At 39.2% G+C, this 23,591-nt stretch overlaps 2 protein-coding genes across 3 annotated transcripts in view; both read left to right on the forward strand.

The window, feature by feature from the left end:
- Window positions 1–23,591, forward strand: part of LOC308100171 (SLAM family member 5-like) — a 49,257-nt gene that overhangs the window by 13,485 nt on the left and 12,181 nt on the right. Inside the window, exon 1 of one of the 2 annotated variants that reach the window (XM_080449115.1) lies at window positions 17,253–17,363. The exons of the other annotated variant lie outside the window; for it this stretch is intronic. Coding sequence (XP_080305241.1) covers window positions 17,324–17,363 — 40 coding nt within the window. The 5' untranslated portion in view covers window positions 17,253–17,323. Of the gene's footprint in view, window positions 1–17,252; window positions 17,364–23,591 lie in introns of those variants that run through there. 2 annotated transcript variants of the gene reach the window in all.
- Window positions 1,396–9,953, forward strand: LOC308100195 (SLAM family member 5-like). The gene is made up of 5 exons (XM_080449148.1): window positions 1,396–1,598; window positions 7,542–7,838; window positions 7,969–8,238; window positions 8,331–8,433; window positions 9,318–9,953. Exons 1-5 carry the CDS (start codon window positions 1,520–1,522, stop codon window positions 9,352–9,354), a joined length of 786 nt encoding a protein of 261 aa, XP_080305274.1. The 5' UTR covers window positions 1,396–1,519; the 3' UTR covers window positions 9,355–9,953.

The raw sequence follows: 23,591 nt of genomic DNA on the forward strand, positions 1-23,591 counted from the left end.
CAATAAAAGGTTATGCACATGAAAGTACAGTAAATACATTTAGGCATACAGTAAATGTTGACCAACATACAGTAGACTAAAATGCAGTTCTTATAAACAGTGTAAATGGTAGGTAATTGGATGGACGAAACGGGAAGTTTGGACAATTTCTGACCTAAAACTGCTCCCCCCCCCCTCTCTCTCTCTCTCTCTCTCTCTCTCTCTCTCTCTCTCTCTCTCTCTCTCTCTCTTTCTCTCTCTCTCTCTCTCTCTTGGATAAACATTAACCACAGTCTGAACACAATAAAACACATTCAGATCCTGCGGCTCCAGGTCTGTGTAAACACGATGACAGCATGTGGGGCCTGTGTAAACATAGAGAATGGCACTAGGATGATCACCAGTTCCACCAACCAGGGATAAAATAAAGGAGTCATATTATTACAGTTTTTCCCAGATGAAGATGTGGGTGACTGTCAAAGTTGCAAACAGGTGCATGCCGATTATATAAAGAAAACTATTATTTTGTGGTAAGACAGTATTATATATTTTATTTTATTAAATGTTTTAACACAATACTGTAGGTGTGGATGTTACTGCTGGCGACAACCCTGATTAAGGGATTGTAGGTTGTTGCAATGTGTCATTTTAAATACTTTATTGCCATGTAAAATAAAGGTATTTAAATGTTGCGCAGTACAGTGTGTCTTGGATTCTTTTGAAGGTGACTTGTATTTTACATTTCTGATTTAATTCATATTCCACCCATGAAATTGATCACAAGATCAAACAGAAATTGTGTTTGATGGATCAGACTCAGAGAGAAAGAAACATTGTTCTGGATTGTTCTTTGCTTTTCAATAAACCTCTCTTTGAAGCATATGATGAGGTTTTGCCCAAACTGAAGGAGTTCGAGTATCTCTAGGTCTTGTTCACGAGTGAGGTTAGGACGGAGTGGGAGATCAGCTGGAGAATTGGAGCAGCAGGCTGTACCGCATTTTTGTGATGATAAGAGAGCTGAGCCAGAAGACAAAGCTCTCGATATATGGGTTCACTGGTACAGACCACACCTTCAAACCAAACATCGTTTAACATTCTTAATTTGAAAAAGAAAGAGATGAACCTGTCAGGAAGATGAATTGGTTATGCATGAATGGAGATGAAGGGGGGTCATATCAGGCAGTGGGCATATTACACTGGGAGGAGGCCCCGGGGCAGACCAAGGACCAGATGGGGGGATTATATACCCACGCTGGCCTTGGAACGCCTTACAAAGGCTGCCGACTGCCGGGTGTCACCCCAGGTGAATTAACAAAGGAAAGCCTAGATGCATATCAAATGTCCATTTTGTGACCTGTAGTGTAGGTGTTAAGTGACTTGCGCGTGCAGTCTTTACAATAGCGTCCCACGAGAGATAGATTCACACTGCATAACGGTTGTAAATGTGGGTGTGTTCTAAAAACTCAACGGACACATGATGGTGTATAGATAGACATGGGTTTTTGTGGTTAGTTGGTTAGAATGTGTGAGGACTTTCATCATGCAATTTAAGTCTACAGAGAAAATATACCGGACTACGATGTTGACACCAAACCTGACGATTTTGGTCTTTTTCATTGGTAAATTACTGTTTATTATTAACTTTCCTGTTACATAACCTGTATGCTATCAAGTTGACTTATTAGACACAATCTTATTCTTTATTAGACTTGGATAGTATTTGTCCTGGTCTTAGCAAAATATTCATTATTGTTAACCTACTGTACTACATATCTCCAAAACCATTATTTAAAAAAATCCAATGAATCCAATGTAGCTATTATTTAGTCACAAGCTCTTGTATACATTTTCATTGGTTAAATATTTTTTAAACTCAGAGACAGACTTAACCACTTTAACTTGTAGGCGACCTACTTGTACAGTACTTGTACAAACTAGTGAAAATAGCAGATCTACAAGGTCACAATGTGTTGCGATGTGATGCGTTGAGTTTGTAGATCAGCTATTTTCGCTACAATAATATTCATTATTGTTAACCTACTGTACTACATATCTCCAAAACCATTATTTAAAAAATTCCAATGAATCCAATGTAGTTATTATTTAGTCACAAGCTCTTGTATACATTTTCATTGGTTAAATATTTTTTAAACTCAGAGACAGACTTAACCACTTTAACTTGTAGGCGACCTACTTGTACAGTACTTGTACAAACTAGTGAAAATAGCAGATCTACAAGGTCACAATGTGTTGCGATGTGATGCGTTGAGTTTGTAGATCAGCTATTTTCGCTACTTTAGTGTGACACTCTTGTATGATGAAGTTGGGCATTCATTTAAGAAAAAACATTGCTTGACAGCAATGATATGTTAAAGTAAACAGTGATCCATCCAAACTTAAACTAACTGCATACTGTACTGCCTTGAATAACATATGTGGAACTATAACAAGTGCTCCTCAGCACAGGTCTCCGCCAGGTCAGATAGGTTATTGTGGCCTCATGGTGGCACTATAACAGGCCAATGTGAAAAGGGTGGCATTTCTTCCTCGGCCTTGTGGGAATGTACGTGCAAAATTTCACGCAAATCGCACGCTGCGTTCATGATTTGAGGCATTTTGTTCAAAACTGACCTATCCTGTAAACTTTGGAAGCCAATGTTAGCCAATTAGGATGGAATATGAAATATCGGACATATCCGTCTTGATCACATGACTATAGAGATGCTGTGTACCTATTTGAGTGATTTGTGGGCAGAATCTGAAGGAGTAATAGCAAAGAAATTGTTTTACAAAAGTCAGCCTCCTGGTGGGGCTCTAAAAGGCAGATGTGAAAAATGCAGGGCAAAGGTTTTTCCTTGGCCTCTAGGGAGTGTGCTGCAAAGTTTCACGCAGATCGGTGCAGTTATAGGTAAAAACGCAAATCTGCGTTTTATAGCGCCACCATAAGGATGATTAGAAAATTTTTCAGTGGCATTTATTCTTCTGCCTAGTGGGAATGTGCGTGCAAAATTTCACGAAAATCGTGAATTCATGATTTGAGGCATTATGTTCAAAACGAACCAATCCTGAAAACGTTGGAAGCCAAGCTTAGCCAATTAGGATGGAATATGGAAAACTGGACAGATCTGTGCAGATTTTTCACATGGGCCTGTTATAGCGCCACCAGGAGGCCGATTTGTGCAAAACCCATTTTTTGTACTCCTCTGTACTCCTACAGATTTTATCCAAACGTCATGCAAATCGGTACACAGTATCTCTATATTCATGTGATCAACACGAATCTGTTAGATTTTCCACATTCCATCCTCATTGGCTAAGGTTGGCTTCCAAAGTTTGCAGGATTGGTCCGTTTTGAACAAAATGCCTCAAATCATGAACGCAGCTTGCCATTTCCGTGAAATTTCACACGCACATTCCCATTAGGCCGGAGGAAGAAATGCCACCCTTTTCACATTGGCCTGTTATAGCGCCACCAGCAGGTCTAATTCAGCATAACAAATTTTTGGAACAAGATGCCTCAAATCATGAATGCAGTGTCCGATTGCCGTGAAAGCCCTAAGAAGAAATGGCACCCTTTTCACATTGTTTATCTTGCTTCTTCTTAACTTTAACCGTCATCATTATTATAGTGTTTATATTGTTAATAGTGTTAACCCATATTTTAGTTGAATAGAAGTGATTTTTGACAACAATGCGTGACCTTTTCGGATGCGGTAACATTTCCATTGGCTAGATTCCAGAATTGGCTACTCTAAATCAGAAAATCAGAAAAAAATAGAGACATAATAAATACATTTAAATTAAATAATTTACGTTTGTAGTGGTCTTCTACGAGTGTTTCCACGTAGAACCCCTTTCGGTAGCACTTGCTATGCATCCCATGTGTATAACGCATTATACACATACTTATAAGGCATTGTAATGCTGATCATAATCCGTTTTAATCACATTTATAAGAGCTTATAAATAATCATAATGCTTTATAACCATAACCATGACACATTATAAAGCTTATTACTGTATAATGACTTATAAGTTCAAGTATAAATGGATTGTATTATGCTTATAACACGTGATGATTACAGTTATACATATTCATAACAACATATTATACAACATGTTATAATGACTTATAATATCAAGTATTATAATACTTCATAATTGCTCCCCACTTTGTAAAACTTGCTATGCAAACCAAAATTAATTATCATAGTTATAATCCATTATAATCAATTGATAATGCTCTGCTATAATGCATTATAATCACAGTTATAATGCATTATAAGTGATAATAAGGCATTATAACAGTAATTAAAATGTGTTATGACAGTGAGTATAAGGCATTTTAGACATTATAATACAGCATTATTAAATGATCTTAAAGTAACAAATGGCCACTTATAATAACTTATGATCATAGTGTAATGCATTATAACAGTAATTGAAATGCATTATTACAGTGATTTAAAGGCGATAAAAATGTAATAATAACATCTTATAAAATGATCATAATGTTACAGATGTTCACTTTATAATAACTTATAATCACAGTATAATTCCTTATAAGTGATAATAAGGCATTATAAACATGATAATAAAGCCTCATCAAATGATCATAAAGTAACAAATGACCGCTTATAATAACTTATAATCGTATTATAATTCATTATAATAATGCATTATAATAATTATGACACATTATAACAGTGATAATAAAGCATTATTAATTGATTATAATGGATTATAACTATGAGAAATAATTTGGGATGCATAGCAATTGTTACCAGTTTGGCAGCAATTATGAAGTATTATAACACTTGATACTTATAAGTCATTATAAAATGCCTTATAATGTGTTATGGTTATGGTAATAAAGCATTATGAGTATTTATGAGCTCTTATAAATCTGATTATAAAGGGTTATGAGAAGATTATAATGCTGTATAAGTATGTTCATGATGCATTATACACATAGGATGCATCGCAAGTGCTACCGACCTTTCTGTTCATGAAACCTGCCACTTGAATCTACCGGTATGTGGCTTTCTGTTATGTTCCATTTCATGAACTTGTATGTACGGTATCTAAACAGGAAGTTCTCAGTGGTGTGTGTGTGAGTGTGTGTGTGTGTGTGTGTGTGTGTGTGTGTGTGTGTGTGCGTGCGTGCGTGCGTGCGTGCGTGCGTGCGTGCGTGTGTGTGTGTGCGTGTGTGCGTGTGCGCGCGTGTGTGTGCGTGTGTGTGTGTGTGTGTGTGTGTGTGTGAAAATGACACTAAGGCATTGTATGATTATTCATCACTTTATTTGGTGCATTTATAAGTTTGAGCAATTAACTGCAAGACAAGGCAACCAACACAATCATCAAGGTTCCTGTTTTACCCATGCCTCAGTGGTGAAAACAGGAACCATGTATTGTACCTGTGTTTTTGGCAGCATGTCATGTTATATACAACAAGCCAATATATAAAGATGTGAATATGCTTCACTTCCACTTAAGACTTCCTGATATTCTTTAGTTATTTATGGGGTAAGCTCTATCAAAATAGTTTATCTTTTTTAGCATAAGGCCCAAATACACTAGATCGTCACCCAGCAACAGCAGGGGTGCAGCACAGGTCAAGCAAGAGTACAATATTTAGCTATTTGAAAATGCTCTAGTGATTCACTTCCACTGATTTTAGGGATTATGGATGTTTTCACAAACTCAAAACTTCTATGAGGACACAATTATCTGTTAATGTGACCCGTATCTGTCACATTAACAGATAATTATGAATGTGTCTGAATTCAAAGGGGAAAAACTTGTGAATTGTTAAAACAAAAGAAAAGTGCACTTCGGGCACATGGCCGCTTCCTACGTGAAAGCCCCCCGTACCCCCAGACACTACCGGGCCTCCTGCCAACTGTCCCCATCACCTTTGAGTGTAATCTATATTGATCATATACTGTGTAATTTTAATTCTAAAAACTGAAGTTTTTAAGAAAGGTTGGCTGTGGTCATAATCCACCTCTGTACAATGCCGTCGCTCATTGCTGTTGCACACCGGGCACCGTGGTCAGAAACTAAACAACACTGTAGCATGTCATCTGTGTCATTACAGATAAATATAGCAAGCTACAACAAACACAACAAGATGGTAATTAATGAATGGATAAAGCTAGCACACACTTTGCCAGACATAACGAAATGTTCGAGACAAATAATGTCAAGGCACATTGGGCATTGATGAAAATAAACAGCAGTGATGCCTGATATGAGACTGAAGATATGGTCTGCAGAAAAAGACTTAAGAAAATAAAATGTATTCTATTTTTATATGCTCATAAAGTGCTCTGTGCTCATAGTGAAGGGTGAATAAAATTAGCCAACGTTTTGGTCCCGGGTGCTATATGAGTGGATCACAGACAAACAAGTTGCTTTTATCCTCAAGTTTCCGATAGGGCGTTGTGGGCATCACTTCCTGTCGATTTGATCAGGTATCAGGGATCAAATCGACAGGAAGTGATGCCCACAACGCCCTAGGAAACTTGTGGATAGGGCTCTAAATCAGCTCAGGTGCTGAGGATCACTGCTCAAGGTCATCACCATGGCAATGGTGGGGCGTGGACATAACATTACATAAAAAACCTAAGGTTACACAGTATTACATTTGAAATCGTGTTTCATTTTACAGACCAATTTACATCATGTTAGCATTTTTTTTAAACCATTTTTGCAAGATCTTTTGAAAAAACTTTACATCATAGTATGGCCTACATAGGATATTCAATACAGGGTTCCTATAGGTAGCACTGGAGGGAGAGGTCTTCAGTCATGCCACCCGGCACTCGGGTTAACAGACTGTAAATGGAAAATCCATTTGGATTCAGTTTGAAGGAGTTTGGTGTCTTAATCACCACCTCTTCTGGATTTCTTATATTGTTCAATCACAATAAATGACAGATCTGCTATGGAGTGACCGGCTTCCATAAAGTGTCTGGCAATAGGAGATTTAATGTCTTTGCGTCTGATGGCACTCATGTGTTCTATAATGCGTGTGCGGACTGGTCTGGATGTTTTGCTTACATACTGGAGGTTACATTTGCAGGAAATCATGTAGACTACATTGGAAGAACTACAATTAACACATTGTCTGGTGGTGTATTGTTTGTTGGTGACTGCACTTTTAAATGTGTTCATTTTCTTGGAGTTTTTACAAGCTACACAGTGTAGACAGGGGTAGAGGCCGGTGTGTTGCTGGGGGGGGGGGGGTATGTAGCAGTCTGCTTTACCCATGGTCTCTGATGCTTCTAGAGTGTGAGAAAGGAAATAGTGTCTGTCACGGCTTAGTGTCTGTATTTTTACTCATACAGTTTTGCAAGACAGACCTGCTGCCAGAAAATTACAAAAAAGCGGGTTCTTCACATTCACAAATGATCATTATTCATATATTGAAAGGGACACTTGACTTGTTAAATTTGGTGGTGTCCCATTTAATTGTCACTTTGATCTCTTGTAATATTGCATGTGTGTCACTGTTGTATTAATCTTGCTCTGACAGTCATATCACCTCATGTTTACAGTGATGAACACATCTTATATGACGGTGGTGAAGAAGGAGAACCTAACTGTTGGAGGATCCATCACACTACGTGCCCCAATAATGCAGGATGGAGCTCTATATTTAAATAATTCAATTATTGCTGTGGTGGTGGAAAGGAAAAGCACGATCACGGAGAAACATTTCAGAGACAAACTTCACTGGAAAAAAGACTCTGGACTGTTTACAATCACAGGACTGCAAAGAAATGATTCAGGGATTTATAAATTAGAAGATAAAACTACAAAAGTTAAAACATTATATCATCTCACTGTTTATGGTAAGACAACTTTGTAACAGCCTGCCAAAAACAACTAAGCCTAATTCTGGCTCATTGAAAGTGTGGTTTAGGGTTTCCAAATACAAATACGTAATTCCATGTCTTGATTGTCCACTAAATGTGTCCTCAGATCCTGCACCGATGCCTGCTGTGAACGTCTTTGATGTGAGCAGTGAGAGCTGCAGCTTGGTGTGTTTTATAGAGAAGGACGTTGAGACAGTTCTCTACTGGTACAAAGGAGAGAAGATACTGAACCAGACCAGCACTGTTCCCTCTCTTCCTCTCACTGTAGATATGGAGGAATTGAACTCCTCTTACAGCTGTGTGGCTGCCAACCCTGCTAATAACAACACACTGTCACTTAACATCACAACACTCTGCAGTGACAACAATCTTACAAGTAAGGACAGTTCCACCACTGTTCATAAACAACATGTCTTTTATCAACAAATGTTTTAGCTAATGTTGATTTCAAATGTTCATCACTCACAGATGAAGACAGCTGGATAGGATCATCATATTGTTGGTTGCTGTTATTGGTTGCTGTTGTTATCATCACAGCAAACCTTGCTGTGATAATAAAGACGGAAAGAAGGTAAGAATCTATTAGTCATTTGGATTACTTTATAACTCATCCTAGAGGTTTTTTTCCTTTATTTAACCAGGCAGAATATTAAGAACAAAAATTCAACTGTGGCATGGCAAGAGAGAAGGCCTCTTGAGGGCGAGGGGGTCAGATAACTCAACATTCAGGTTAAAAGCAAATAAAACAAATCTATAATTGTAAATCACAGTAAGAAGAAAGAAAGCAATCAATAAATAAAATCTATGAATCTATTATGTAAGTGTATATATACTGTACACAGTATATATGCATACAGTATGTGTTTATCTTTTATTGCACATTACTGTATCTAGTTAACATTCTCCCCCACATTATGCACACTCCCCATTGCAGCTAAAGAGTTTCTGGACTATCTTGCCTGTACTATTAAATCTTTATATATTTTTTATATTCAGTATTATAATTATTCTAATGTTGTTGTTATATTGTATTGTTGTTCAACATTCCTGGAACATGGCACAACATTTAAATGCTTGTACCTGTATTGAAAAATGCTACCCTCTTCAATCTCTTGAATATTGAATCTTGCACTTATTTCACTGGCTGTTGTAATCCAGTCAAGCTCATTTTGAATAGATCTACGATATTTGTTTGGTGGAAATTCTCAAAGAGACAGCACTTAAAGTTACATAACAGATACATTGTGCCTGCGTGTGTGTGTCTCTAAAAATAACGGAACAACATAATGAAAAGAAAGAAACATTATGAACCAAACATTATCTGCTCTGGTCTTCAGAATATCTGACTGAATAGACAAATTAAAGTCTTCTCATGTATGTTATCTTGTGACTTATCCCCAACTCCCCCTTGTGTTAACACTGGAGAATAACACGTGTCCCTCCACTCCCCTGCAGGATGAAGCAGCTGACAGGTTGCAGTATGCAGCTCTGAGCTTCAACCACAACTCAACCAGGAGACAAAGAGACAGAGAGGTCATCATTTACTCTGTAGTGAAACGTCAAAACATGGAGTAAAATGTTCCTTCCACACTGCTTAGTGCTTACTCTAGATGATTAACCGTGATTATGATTCACTGATGGGTTTATTCACTGTCATTTTTCTCGATCAATAAATGTGCGCAAATCACATCCTTCACCCACATTTGTTGTGGGTTGTTCATCCATTCATCCATAGCAGTGTATTGTAGTTTAGATGATAGTAGTCCATAGACACCATGGATGACAACAACTCAATTATGAACTCATCATATGGATAATTATTAAGAAATTCACACATATTTGTTTGCATTTGTTTGCATTTGGACTGCCTGGTTCAAAGACAGACACCAATTGATGTGTGTCTTGTTTGTTCCTATCTATACCTATATATATATATATACCGTATGTCATGACCGGCCGGCGGCCGCCCACAGTGAGCTGTCTACACACCAAAACAAAACAGGTTTCCGCTGCACTTTGTATTTGACCTAGAACCTCCAGAGCCTTGAGCACAAACTGTACTATAAAATGAAATTAAAGTTTGTTTTTGGGTGTGGGACAATAAAGCTTGGGAGTGTACAATACATTTTTGTGTACAATTTTTAGTTTTTAAAGGTCAGAAGGATGCATTCACTCAATACAGTAACAGCTTTTTGTTTGGATAGATATTGTACAGTGTCTAACATAATAATTATTACTGCACCAGTTACTGAGGCCTATGTGATGTGTAGAGTACACGATCAATGATTTGTTTCAGTGTTCCAATGTTTGTTTCAGTATGAAAATTCAACATGAAGTATCAACCCACAACTCACAGTAAGTACATATTATCAGATTGTCTCCCCTACGCTGAAGCTGCAGGCCTGACTTCCTGTCCTCAGTGTCGTCATGGAAACTCAAACTAATGTGAGCACACAGTAAGAACAGAAGCTTTCAGCTACAGTCAGTCTTGAGGTTGAAAGTTGCAAACTGCATCAACATTATGATCAGAGTATTTACTTGAGAGTCTTCCTGACCATGCTGTGACTGTGAGGGATAATGACTATAGCTCCCCTGTGACTTTTGCCCACAGTCAGTGACTCAGAACATACCCGATCACTGTGAACACAACACATTCTAATAATGTATTTTTGATTGATTGATTCAATCAAAAATATTCCGAAATTTAAACAGCATGTGGTACAGTAAGACATTAAAGCTAAAAGGATAACAAAAAGGTCCTGTTTCCATTGTGGTCCTACAGTATGTATTCAATTCATCAACATAGCATACAAAATTAACACAATAATTCATGTCATCAACAAATACAAAAACTATCTGTACAAAAGAGATGGGAAAATGACATTTACCTCCCCTTTTGGTCTCCTGATAGGTGTTTTTTCAGGCCAATTTTTAAAGAAAAAAGAAGTGATACACATCTTTAAGTAGATGGTTTCAGGGCATTCCACATTTTGGTGGCAGAGCAGTAGAATTAGAACTTTCCCATGTTTGTTCTAAATTTGGGTAGTACCAGATCATGTGTTGTGGCTGTGGGTGTCTCACTTTGGAGAAGTAGTTCGATATGTATGAGTGTATTGAGGGCACTGAGGGCAATGTCTCTTTGACTATTTTAAATACCAATCCCAATGATATTTGCTTAATAACCCTGGCCCAGGGTCTTTCATCCTGAGCCATCCCAAACTAGAAAAGTGTGTTTGAATTAGGTGGGTCATGGGCTAAAGGTCGAGAAGTAGTCATATCAGTTTGTTCATGTGAGAGGTCTGAAGCTTAGTTTTTAGCAAGCATAATCAAAATGGCATTGAATGAGTGCGTCAGCTAGAGTCTTGTAAGCACTTTTGTTGACAAAAGAGGAAATCCTGCCCAAAAATCTTGTTCTTTGATTGATTTTCTTGATCACTTTTGATGCCATTTGTCATATTGAGACATTTATTGCATCATATTGTACATTGGCCATTATGAATTGAAAGATGTTCTTCCAATTCAGGTCCTTTGGCTTTTGGGGCTGCAATGCAGCTTATATGGAATGAAGTCTAAACTGTTAAGACTAATAACAAAACTTAACAGGGACAGGTGAGAATACATTTCCACTCTGATTAGTTCTATTGTCTAACTCCAGAGTAGACACAAACATCTTCACTGTCCCTTTGTCTTCTTAGTCTGCCGTTATTGTTCACACTCAGAGCAGCGTAATGGAGGTTGTCAGCATCTCGGCCCTGATGAGACAGATAACAGGACGTAATGTGAGATCAAAGGAAATGTGTGCACGACTGTGATTAGAGTGAACATTTTAATTTTCCAATCTTGTGATGCTGTATAGGGTTACATTTGGGTGTCTGTGGTTGAATATGAAGATAATACTCACCTCAGAATCACAGGCTGCAGAATTTCTTGGATGAGAAGTATTCTCTGGATATAAAAGATACAATATAACTGATCAAAATAAATTTGATGTGAAGATTTCACTTGATTTGTTGAATGCCACCTACCTCTGCCCTCAGGGCATCTTTTCCTGTCCATGTTGTAAAGGATGTAAGATAAGACAAAGATTGAGATCAAGGAACTGCCAATGCTGCACCCAGTCCATACACCAACAGTAGAGACACTGTGGTCACGTCTGTTTAGATGGAACACCCCATTGTTTATTTATATGCAATGACGTATTCAAGCAGTAAGGTTGTTCAGTCATTCAGGATGTTAAAAAGAAGAAAAAAGTGTCACACACTATGGCTCCATATGAAGTAATTCATTCAGGTTTTGGCCTGCTGGTCTTCATCAGAATGATATGAACTTCTATGTAACCTTTTTAAAGTTTGTTTCCTGTAGTCAGCACCTCACCACAGTCATTGGTGTGCGTTAACATTTGCACTATAGACATTCAAGATCTTATATCATGTTGATAATCACCTACCCACAATCTCCACTCTTGTTCCAGCATCAGCCACGGTCACATTCTCCATAGGGAGGTGATAGACACAGCTGTGATTGGTGGATTGCGCTTTGGAACGCTCTTTGCACTGTCCAACATGGGAATAAACCATTCCAAGCTGTGATTTGCCATTTCTGAACCAGTAGACTGTGGGGTGTTCTCCATCACAGGTGTCAGTGTATACTGTACAGTTCAGAGTCACACAGTTTCCTATCTGGACAGACTCTGTTACTGGCTGCTGTGTAATGTCTTGAGTGTTGGAATGGGTACCCTGGTCATTAAGGAAGACTCCTTGAGCGAATGTAACCGCAGCGACATCTGTCATCGCACAGAAATACGTAGCTGAATCTGACAGGCGAAGGTCGTTGATTGTGAGACGGCTTATTCCCCCTTCATTTTTTCCAGAGAAATTCAAATTCTTGAACTCATTGTAAAACATTGGTATGTGGATATGCTTCATGGCAGTTGATACAAGTTGAGGTTTATTTCCCAAAGCTTGCTGGTACCACAAGAGAAGCATCTCAGCATTCTCTTGGTAGAAGCATTTCAAAGTCACTGACTCTCCAACCTTGGCTGTAATGACTCCACTGTCCTGATGTAGGACTACAGGTTGAATAACAGCTGGATCACAGGCTGGAGGATAAAATGTGGTTCAAATACAGAACATTCAAAAGATTGTGTCTTCAATGATCATAAACATAATGGTCTAAACGTCATACAGATTTTCAGGTTTTATACCATGAAATTTAACTCTGCCACTGTGCTCTGACCACTCTGGTGAGTTCCGAAAAACTATTAAATAAATCAAACCATGGAGGGTCACACTCCATAAATAAAAGTCCATATTTTGTATTTTTCTATATGCCTCATACTGCATTGACAAGATGACAAACGTTTTGGCTGTCCAGCCTTCATCAGTGTGAAAGAAATGTTAAATGGTGTTCACCACACCCAATGAAACACACACACAAAAGTGAAAATACAAAAATACTCACTTATATCAACCAGATGTAGAAAAAGGATGCAAAGAGTCATCGTCTGAAGTTTTTACCTTTATTTTAAATAGTTTACGGAAGTCCACAGCTCTTTTGAAGAGACTGACCTTCGAATTCATTGTAATCCTTAAAGCGATGTTTTAACCACTTAAACCACCCATATCATCATATATGATGATACGGGTGGTTAAATAAAAGTTGATTCCCACTTTGATCACTAGATGGCGATTTCCCTTCATGAGACTGGTGGTTATACAGTATTAAAGTGTGTAAAGTCACCTCTTTAGATCAAAATAAGTGAAAAAACATTACAAACTAACATGAATATGTCAGTGTTTCCCTGTTTATTCAGGTTGTCAAGGACAGGACATCTGTCTACTGAGTCTTACCCCTGGAGCATGAAACACTATCATGCAGCAGTATGACAGAACAACTTGAAAAGGAGCACAGGGGCAGACTTTGTAATTTGGTGGGCAAACAGGTACAGTATGGTGGCGTCCTCACCCGTTTTTGTCACTTTATTGTATCCGTATTTATTCAATCAATCATACCTACAGTACTTGTAAAACATTTGACACACAAAAGTGTCCAATAGGCAATTTCTCGAATTTGAATACATGACAAGAAATATTAACTATTTGAGGCCCCAACCACTGTCTGTAAATTCTCAAATACATGAACACACTATGAATAAAAGTGTATGATCTGTCACTGACGTTAAAATGCAGTTTGCTTAGTTTAGTGCTACTGTAATACTTTCCTCAACCTTTTTTCTGCCCACATTGTCAGCACATTGACACTGACATAAGTGCTCCTGCGGACACTTTTGTGTATGAATTGTTGGAGGTGTAAGTTGGAATGAAACCATCAGCTTATATAATTTATATTTTGTACAGTATGAGACCCCAGATCTCTGGTGACTGACTTGGCTAACATAGAGTATTTGCCAAAAAAACAGATAAAAGCCATTGTTAAAATGTATAAACAAACACCAGATTGATTGACATTCCCTGAAGTGCACAAAACATTAATTTAGGAAAATACGTCCCATTGGGAGGAGGCCATGGGGCACACCATGGGATCAGATGGGGGGATTACTGTATATCTCCACACTGGCCTTAGTATGAAGTAGTTAATTTGGCCCGGGAAAGGGAAGTCTGGGATTCACTGGTGGAACCCGACTCCTGATACACGGATGAAGATGAATAGATGGAACTGGAAGTATTTAGGAAAACAAAAGAAAGAAAGAGATATATTACAGAATAAGCCAACTAAATGGTAGCTAAATGCTACTGTATGCTACGGGATGCTATAACACAACCATCCTCTAGCTCTAGACTCTCACTATGCCTCAACAGGCCGGGTTAGCAACCTACCTCTGTCGTTAGCAAATATCAGCACCATGGACAGCACCAGCACCAGAGGTTCTAAAAGGTCATTCATGCCTCCCTTTTGACTCCCAAATATGTACAGTATATCTTACCACAGCCATAACAGTTTATGCACAGCATAGACATTAAGGGTTGCTCTGTTCCGTTGGCATCACTGAACTTTATGCAAACAAGCTTGAATTGTAATTCAGGTATATATTTGCCTATACAGCCCAGACCGATTTTAGCATCTATAATTTGTCTTGATGTTGTCTGGCGTATAGGCAATTACATTTCCTTTGGACAGTTTCTGAAACCAGCCAGTTAGTTAGTATTAGTAATAGTATAAGTATTGTTATTAATATTGAGTTAGTATGTACAGACTGCACATTACATTACATAGGACCAAGCTATCTGCCAAGTTCAATGCATTCTCACACCGTGCCAGCAAACAGGTGACGAGTTGGAACGTATTTGACCATCTGTCAAGGTTTCATGTGAGGGGATGCCCGGATGTTGCTCCAAGCCATCACAATAGTACTACTTGAAAGTGAGAATATGTTGCCAGGTTACACAACAACTCTGATATGTAATCTGTCTATGATCATATTTTTAACAGTTATTATCAGTACATGTTATCTTCTTTTGCAGCAGGTGCTGTCTCAAACTACTGCATGTCATTCAACCCTGAGGGGGTTTTTAGCATTGTATTTCCACTGCATTATGTTCATGTGAAAGAAAGAAGAAGTACTAAAGGTACTGCACATTCCAGCCCACCCCCATGCTGTAACCACAGGCTCACAGGGCTGCAGCCGAGGGGCCCTGACAGCCCACAAGCACAAATCAAGCAGGCACTTATTTTTCTTCAACAGTCTTTTGCATCCCTTAACTGTGTGTGTGTGTGGGCAGGTACGTGACATTTTGCCAAACCCAACAGTGAAACTTGTCAGTTCCTGTTTTGCATTGTGGTCGACTGCCACTGAGCCAGACCACCTTTTCTTAGTGTGAGTGAGAATTTGAGTTACTACATTACTTTACATTGAACAGTAGTATTGCAGTCATATATTTGTGACTATTATTACATACTATTAATAATTCCTCAAATGATGAAGTGTCAATAAAAAGTTATGCACGTGGAAAATCACCCCACTATCATGATCAGTGAGGTTCTGAGAGGTACATTCAATTACAGTAAATACATTTAGGCATACAGTAAATGTTGACTAAAATACAGTTTTTATAAACAGTGTAAATGGTGGGAAATTGGATGGACGAAAAGGGAAGTTGGGACAATTTCTGACATAAAACTGCAATTTTCAATAATTTCTTACTAATGTTTTTTATGCGTAGCAGATTTTGGGACCGTTGGTATTAATCAACCCCCCCCCCCCCCTCTTGGACAAACATCACTGTAGCAACAGTGTAAACACATATAATACACATTCAGATCCTGGCTCCAGGTCTGTGTAAACATGGTAACAGCACGTGGGGCCTGTGTAAACAGTCACTGCATACAGAGGATGTCACTAGGATGTATGATCACCAGTACCACCAACCAGGGATAAAATATAGGAGTCATAGATATTATTACACAGTTTTTCCCAGATGAAGAGGTGGGTGACTGTTAAAGTTGTAAACAGGTGCATGCTGATTCTTTATAGATTTTTTTTTTACTTTGTGGTAAGAAAGTATTATATATTTTGTTTTATTTATATATTTTATGTATTTTAATTTTGCACAAACACTACAGTGTGTCTTGGATTCTTTTGAAGGTGACTTGCATTTTACATTTCTGATTGAATTCATATTCCACCCTTGAAATGAGCCTTTCACAAGATCAAACTGTGTTTCATTGATCAGACCCAGAGAGAGAGAAACATTGTTCTGGATTGTTCTATGCTTTTCAACAAACCTCTCTTTGAAGCATATAATGTGGTTTTGCCCCAAGTGAAGGAGTTCAAGTATCTCTGGGTCTTGTTCACAAGTGAGGTTAGGACAGAGTACGAGATCAGCTGGAGAATTGGAGCAGCAGGAGCGGTATTGCAGTCACGCTGTAACGCACTGTTGTGACGAAAAGAGAGCTGAGCCAGATAGACAAAGCTCTCGATATATGGGTAAATCTTTGTTCCTACTCTTCCCCTTAGAGATAGGGTGAGAAGTGCTGTCACTCTGGAGAGACTCAGAGTATGCTGCAGCTCCTTCACGAAAGTGCCAGCTCAGCTGGTTCGGGCATCTAGTACGGATGCTTCCTGAGCATCTCCCTAGGGAGGTCCTCTGGGCACATCACACTGGGAGGAGGCCCCGGGGCAGACCAAGGACCAGATGGGGGAATAATATCCCCACGCTGGCCTTTGGAACACCTCAGGATGAAGTTGTCTGGGAAAAGGGTAGTCTGGAGGATAAGGATAAGGATAATCCTTTTTTTAACAGGTCGTTCAATTAAGTCCTTGCAGTCTTGTTTCCTCTGCGCTCTCTGCTGGAACAGCTGCGCCCGCAACCCGACCCCAGACATACCGATTGTAAATGTGGTGGGTGTGTTCAAAACTCTTAACGGACACATGATGGTTTTTGTGATTAGAATGTTTGAGGACCGTCATCAATTTAAGTCTACAGAGAATATACCGGACTACGATGTTGATACCAAAACTGACGATTTTGGTCTTTTTCATAGGTAAATTACCGTTTATTCTTAACTTTCTTGTTACATAACCTGTATGATATCAAGTTGACTTGTTAGACACAGTCTTATTCTATATTAGACTTGCATAGTATTTGTCCTGGTCTTAGCAAAATATTCATTATTGTTAACCTATACTATATATCGTAGATAGAAAATAGAAAATAAATTAAATAACCTGTATTCCAATGAATCCAATGTAGTTATTATTTAGTCCCAAGCTCTTGTTATACATTGTCATTGGTTAAATGTTTATAAACCTCACAGATAGACTTAACCACTTTCACTTGTAGGCCTACTTGTACAGTACAACATAGTGAAAATAGCAGATGTACAAAGTCACAATGTGTTGCGGTGTGATGCGTTGTGAGCTCGTAGATCAGCTATTTTTGCTAATTTTGTGCGGCACTCTTGTATGATGAAGTAGGGCAGAGAAGGAGTAGATGTACTGTACCTACGCAGGTCAGAACTTGAAGTTAATTATTACTTGAATCTGTGGGACAATGAAAACCTTTAAGGCAGGATGTTCTAATGCTCTGATTAATTATTCACCAATTTAAGCACTGTTTGAAATATGGCTGAAAAGACATCAAATTAATCAGAAGTAATGCCATGCCAGGACTAATAAAGGTTACATATTTGAGAAGATGAACAAATGCAGACTGTATGAACATATTTATTAAACTATGTTAGATATATTTGTCATTAGATTTTAGTATAATTTGACATTTCAAACATTCTCTGCAATACAATACTTGTTACAAAGTTCTTATGCAAAACAGTATACAAGACACAATATACATTTATTTTGCATTATCAGATATACATAAAATGTTTGAAAAAATTTATACTGGCACAAAGAATGGTAACATGTAAGAGTCAACTGGTCAGTGTAAATGGTACATGGAAAAACAAGAAAAGATCAGATTGCAGTCAGGATTGTTGGTGAATATGAACAGATGTGCGGCACGGCACAGTCAGCATCTTTCAGCAGCAAGATAGCTTGTTTGTTTGCCATTTGATACAGTCTATGGTATCACCTGCCTCTGACAGTACCAGCGTAAATAGATTGTGTCTGGGATCATTATAGTCTCGTTGATCATCAGAATTATGGCATTCATAGCATTCATGAAATGTAAGTTAATAAGTTGAATTTCACTATATTAAAAACTTTATTTACATGTTTTTTAAAAAGATTTGTGAGTCATAATACCAGATATTTTAATTCATGTATTACATTTTTTCATCCTTTGAAATAATAATTCAGGTGTTCAGGTGTTCAGGTGTTCAGGTGTTCAGGTGTCAATGTTAGAGTTTGTCCTTTTTGTAAAGGACTGACGGCCCTATTTTGGGGAAGCATGAAGCGCAGTTGTATTTGCCGGCCTGGAGAAGGACAGATTACCCATGGCCAAAATGGCGAGGTGGGTTAAATTGGGCTGAATGTATTATCTTTAAATCAAGGGTGTGAGCACGACTCCAACTCGTTTCAACAATACTAAACTTTCTTACCGGGTGCACGGTCTGGAAAAGTAACTTTACAATAAATCTCTGTAAGAGAATACCAGCACTCACGGAACAGTCCTTTTAAGGCACTTGTATTTATCCATTAAGTAGGCATGGTATGCTAATAGTTAAACACTCAAAAGGCCTAATATTATGTTTTCTAGTTTTGGTATGTGTCTTAACCTGATAGGTGTCTTCCTATCAAAAGAGTGAGCCTGATTGTAGCTACATTTGCACATTATATTGTTCATTACAACTTGCAATGTTTTATTTATATTCTTGTCATTGTAATACTAGTTAGTGGAAGTAATATTTGTTTTACCTCTTATAACACAAGGACTGGATAAGGGATAGACACATGTAGTACGACCACATTTACCTTAAAGGAGCATTTCACCCCTGGAAGAAGTTCCAGGGGTGACCACAGGGGGGACCACAGGGGGGACCACAGCGTATCACTGCCTATAACTTCAACTCCCAGAATGCTTTGGTGCCTTGTGGCAGGGGAGGTTCCATGTGGGTGTGATCTCCAACAATAACATCCAAACAGCATGCCAGTGTCGCCATGTCTGCTTATTATAAGCGGCTTCTTTCTAAAATGTAGTTGATATTTGGGCTTGTTTCCAAATGTTTTGATTGCTGTTTAAACCAGTGGTTCTCAAACATGTTCATGTATTTTTCCACAGACCCCCATCTGAAATTATAATTTGTGGCAGGGAGCCCCTAACAAATATGTGTCAAAAATATTCCACATTTTGAAAAGCAAATAAAAATATTTTGCAAAAAATCCACATTTTGGACTTTTTCCCCCTCAAGATTTTTTTGTAAATAGCAGATCTACAAGCTCACAATGGGTTGCGAAGCGTTGTGAGCTTGTAGATCAGCAATTTTCAAATATATAATATCCCATGTCTAGGTAAAGTGCTCTTGGCATAGTTATTTTTCTTTTGGGCTTGTTTTCATAGACCTGGCTGCTTATTTCTCTCACAATATCTGGCAACACTGGCTGTCCTCGCAAACGTTCATCTAGTTACATATTATGTCCAAGGATTCGTTAGTGATGTCATATCACTGGGACATATAAGTATCTTCATGCAGTTTCACTTCCGTGTCGCATAGTATTGACATCACTGTCACATCCTTGGTATTATGATCCTAGCCTTTCGTGACGGTGTTTGTTTACCAGCGCTGCTACTCCACGCTGTATTTTTTTTTTTCAAGCTTGCGCTTATGAAACACTACACAGGATTATTATTTCATGTCAACATTCAAGTACAACTATCAGAAGATAACTCAGGTAAAGTAATGCCTCACTCTGCAAGGGCCGCTGGCCGCAGCTAATGGGAGTGGCCGAGTGGCGAAAGAAGGTTGAACAAAGTGTTACGGACACCCCATTGGGGCTGTCTTTTGAGATGGTCTGACTGAGACACGCCGAGACATGTAGTGCGGAAAGGAATGAGACCAATCTCTCATGATGCAAATAACGTCACGAATATTGCGAAGATTACTAGATATCTAAAAACACAGATTATTCACAAAAAAAACCCAGGATCTTGTTTCTTGACTCCTAAACTTCATTAAAAGACCGAAAACTTCTTCCAGGGGTGAAATGGCCCTTTAAGCTCTTCTTTATTTTTTTCTGTCTTGCTAAGTGTATATATGGGTACCGTACCCCCCTTTGTGAGGACTCAGTCGATTGTGCATTATTGTCTCCGCCAGGCCGAAAGGCATGGCGAGAGAGTATGTTTTCGCCCCTGTCCGTCCGTCCGTCCGTCCGTCCGTCCGTCCGTCCTGTCTGTGTGTTAGCAGCTAATCTCTGGCACCGTTGGCCCGGTCGCTCCGAAACTGTGCACACACACTCCCTGGATGCCAATTCAGAACCTGTGCCCCAATTTTTTCACATGGGCTTGTTATAGCTTTTTTTTTACATTACTCCTACAGATTTTATCCAAACGTCATGCAAATCGGTACACAGTATCTCTATAGTCATGTGATCAACACAAATCTGTCCGATTTCCCATATTCCATCCTCATTGCCTATGGTTGGCTTCCAAAGTTTGCAGGATTGGTCCGTTTTGAACAAAAAGCCTCAAACTATGCACGCAGCTTGCGATTTCCGTGAATTTTCACACGCACATTCCCACTAGGCCGAGGAAGAAATGCCACCCTTTTCACATTGGCCTGTTATAGCGCCACCAGCAGGTCTAATTTAGCAAAACACATTTTTGGAACAAAATGCCTCAAATCATGAATGCAGTGTCTGATTGCCGTGAAAGACCTAAGAATAAATGGCACCCTTTTCACATTGGCCTATTATAGCGCCACCAGGAGGCCACAATAACGTACCTGACCTGGCGGAGACCTGTGCTCCGAGGAGCACTTTTTCTAGTTGTATTTGGTATATAGTGAATTTATGCTTTACGACTTGGACTCCTATATTGGAACAGACTCAGATTAGATGTACTTATATGTATTCAAAGACTCTGATGTGTATAATGGAATTAGCTGTTTAGCCTGTTTATGAATTTGTATTATGATTGCGCATTTTGTACAAGTTGGTTGGAAGTTGTTCTCTACATGGACAGGTGAAGTTGTCTTACCTGCTACGTACGGACACTATAAATGGGACACTTCCGTTGCCCGCAGCAAATAATGCTGATTAAGGCTTGACGCCGAAACGCGTACGTTGCTGTCTGCTCTGCAGCATACCATGCCTACTTAATATATACAAATAAAAGTGCCATAAAAGGACTGTTCCGTGAGTGCTGGTATTCTCTTAGTAGAGATTTATTGTGAATGTATTATCTAAAATGGTTTTGCTTTTCATTACCTTTAAGACTACATCTGTTTCAGTGAACGTGGAGGAACTACTCATAAACCTCAATGCTTCCAACCAAATGATCATTTATCTTGCTTCTTCTTAACTTTAACCATCATCATTATTATAGTGCTTATATTGTTAATAGTGTTAACCCATATTTTAGTTGACTGTAAGTGATTTTTGACAACAATTCGTGACCTTTACGGATGCGGTAAACCGTCCGTTTATCCTGACTGCTACTGCGGAACATTAAAGACTCTTAAAATTATTTTAAGTGAGTGCGGATATTTATTTTGTTGGCTCCTTCAGGAGTAACAATGGCAGGGCCAGGAGTAGGCCACGTGGGCCAAGGCCCACCCGTTTTGAGCACTGGCCCACCCAGTGAAATGGATACAAGTGGCTAACCTCAGTATCTTGTCTATGTTGCCCTTTGAGTTACCAAGCCTATAATGTGTGTGTATTGGCCGATCTCACTCTTCTGAGTGCCATATCTCGGTGATGGGATAGTTCTTCCTTGATAGACTGATCGTGCATTTGTGCGAGCTTAATTACCATAGTTAGTAAACTAAAAGTAAACCTTTCAAACGGCGGTCGGGGGAGGGAGGGGGGGGGGGTAAATTGGCTACTCTAAATTTATAAAGAAAAAAATAGACTATAAAAGACTTAAATAAATAATACTCTTGTCAAGCTCCAAGCTCCTAAACAAAACTGTTAAATAATTTACATTTGCAGAGGTCCTTTACGCGTGTTTCCACGTAGAAGAACTCTGAAACCTGCCACTTGAACGTATGTATGTTCCATTTCAGGAACTTTCAGGAACGTGCATGTCCTTATCTAAACAGGAAGTTCTCAGTGGTGTGTGTGTGTGTGTGTGTGTGTGTGTGTGTGTGTGTGTGTGTGTGTGTGTGTGTGTGTGTGTGTGTGTGTGTGTGTGTGTGTGTGCGTGCGTGCGTGCGTGCGTGCGTGCGTGCGTGCGTGCGTGCGTGCGTGCGTGCGTGCGTGCGTGCGTGCGTGCGTGCGTGTGTGTGGTTTTCATAGGTTACTAGGAAATACAAGCTGATGGTGTGTGGTTACAAAACCAACATAGAGAAACCATTTCTGGCAGAAGTGTGAGACAGGACATCCTCAGGGGTAGACATCCACCAAAGAAGTGCACACATGCACACAGCAGTAGCTTTAACAGTGTGGCTCTGTAGGTTGTATTATCCGACCTGGACAAAAGCATGCACATTGTAGGCCTACTTGTTGTCAGAGTAAGCTACTTGTAGGTTGTACCCTTGGTTAGAGAACCCAGTGTGGTATCCATTAACATAGTACTTAGAGGCTAGTCTATGACGTCCGTACTACTGTTATGACACTAGGATCTTCATAGGTAAAAGGGGCACAGACAGATTTACCTGATGGCTCGCACATGGCTCGTTCATATCACTCCCCCCGCCCCTCCTCATGTGAGTGTTACATGCAGCGTTGACACAGAGTGTCGACTTGACACCGGGCACCTCACTCCCTCGAGTCCTTTGCGATGCACGAGGCATGCCCATATATGGGACATACGGGCATGCCCATATATGAGCATAGTGGTCTGGACAACCAGACGTATCGGCGGTTCTGGACAACCGCCAATCCGACCGACTTGATGCCATGCACAGACAACATTCAGGTTGTCTGTCCGTCCGTCTGTGTGTGAACAGCTAATCTCTGGCACCGTTGGCTTAATCGCAGCGAAACTGTGCACACACACTCCCTGGATGCCAGAGCAGAACCTCTGCCCCCAAATTTTTCACATGGTCCTTTTATAGCGCCACCAGCAGACCAATTTGTGCAAAACACATTTTTTGACAGTACTCCTACAGATTTTGTCCAAAAATCCCGCAAATCGGTACACAGTATCTCTACAC

Source organism: Gymnoscopelus braueri (genome assembly GCF_963280865.1).
Source record: "Gymnoscopelus braueri genome assembly, chromosome: 2".
Taxonomy (NCBI): domain Eukaryota; kingdom Metazoa; phylum Chordata; class Actinopteri; order Myctophiformes; family Myctophidae; genus Gymnoscopelus; species Gymnoscopelus braueri.

Coding starts and splice junctions, on each gene's coding strand:
- LOC308100195 (XM_080449148.1), top strand. CDS start 1,520: ATGCAATTTAAGTCTACAGAGAAAATATACCGGACTACGATGTTGACA. Junction 1,599..7,541: donor GATTTTGGTCTTTTTCATTG/GTAAATTACTGT, acceptor TCATGTTTACAG/TGATGAACACATCTTATATG. Junction 8,239..8,330: donor CAGTGACAACAATCTTACAA/GTAAGGACAGTT, acceptor CATCACTCACAG/ATGAAGACAGCTGGATAGGA.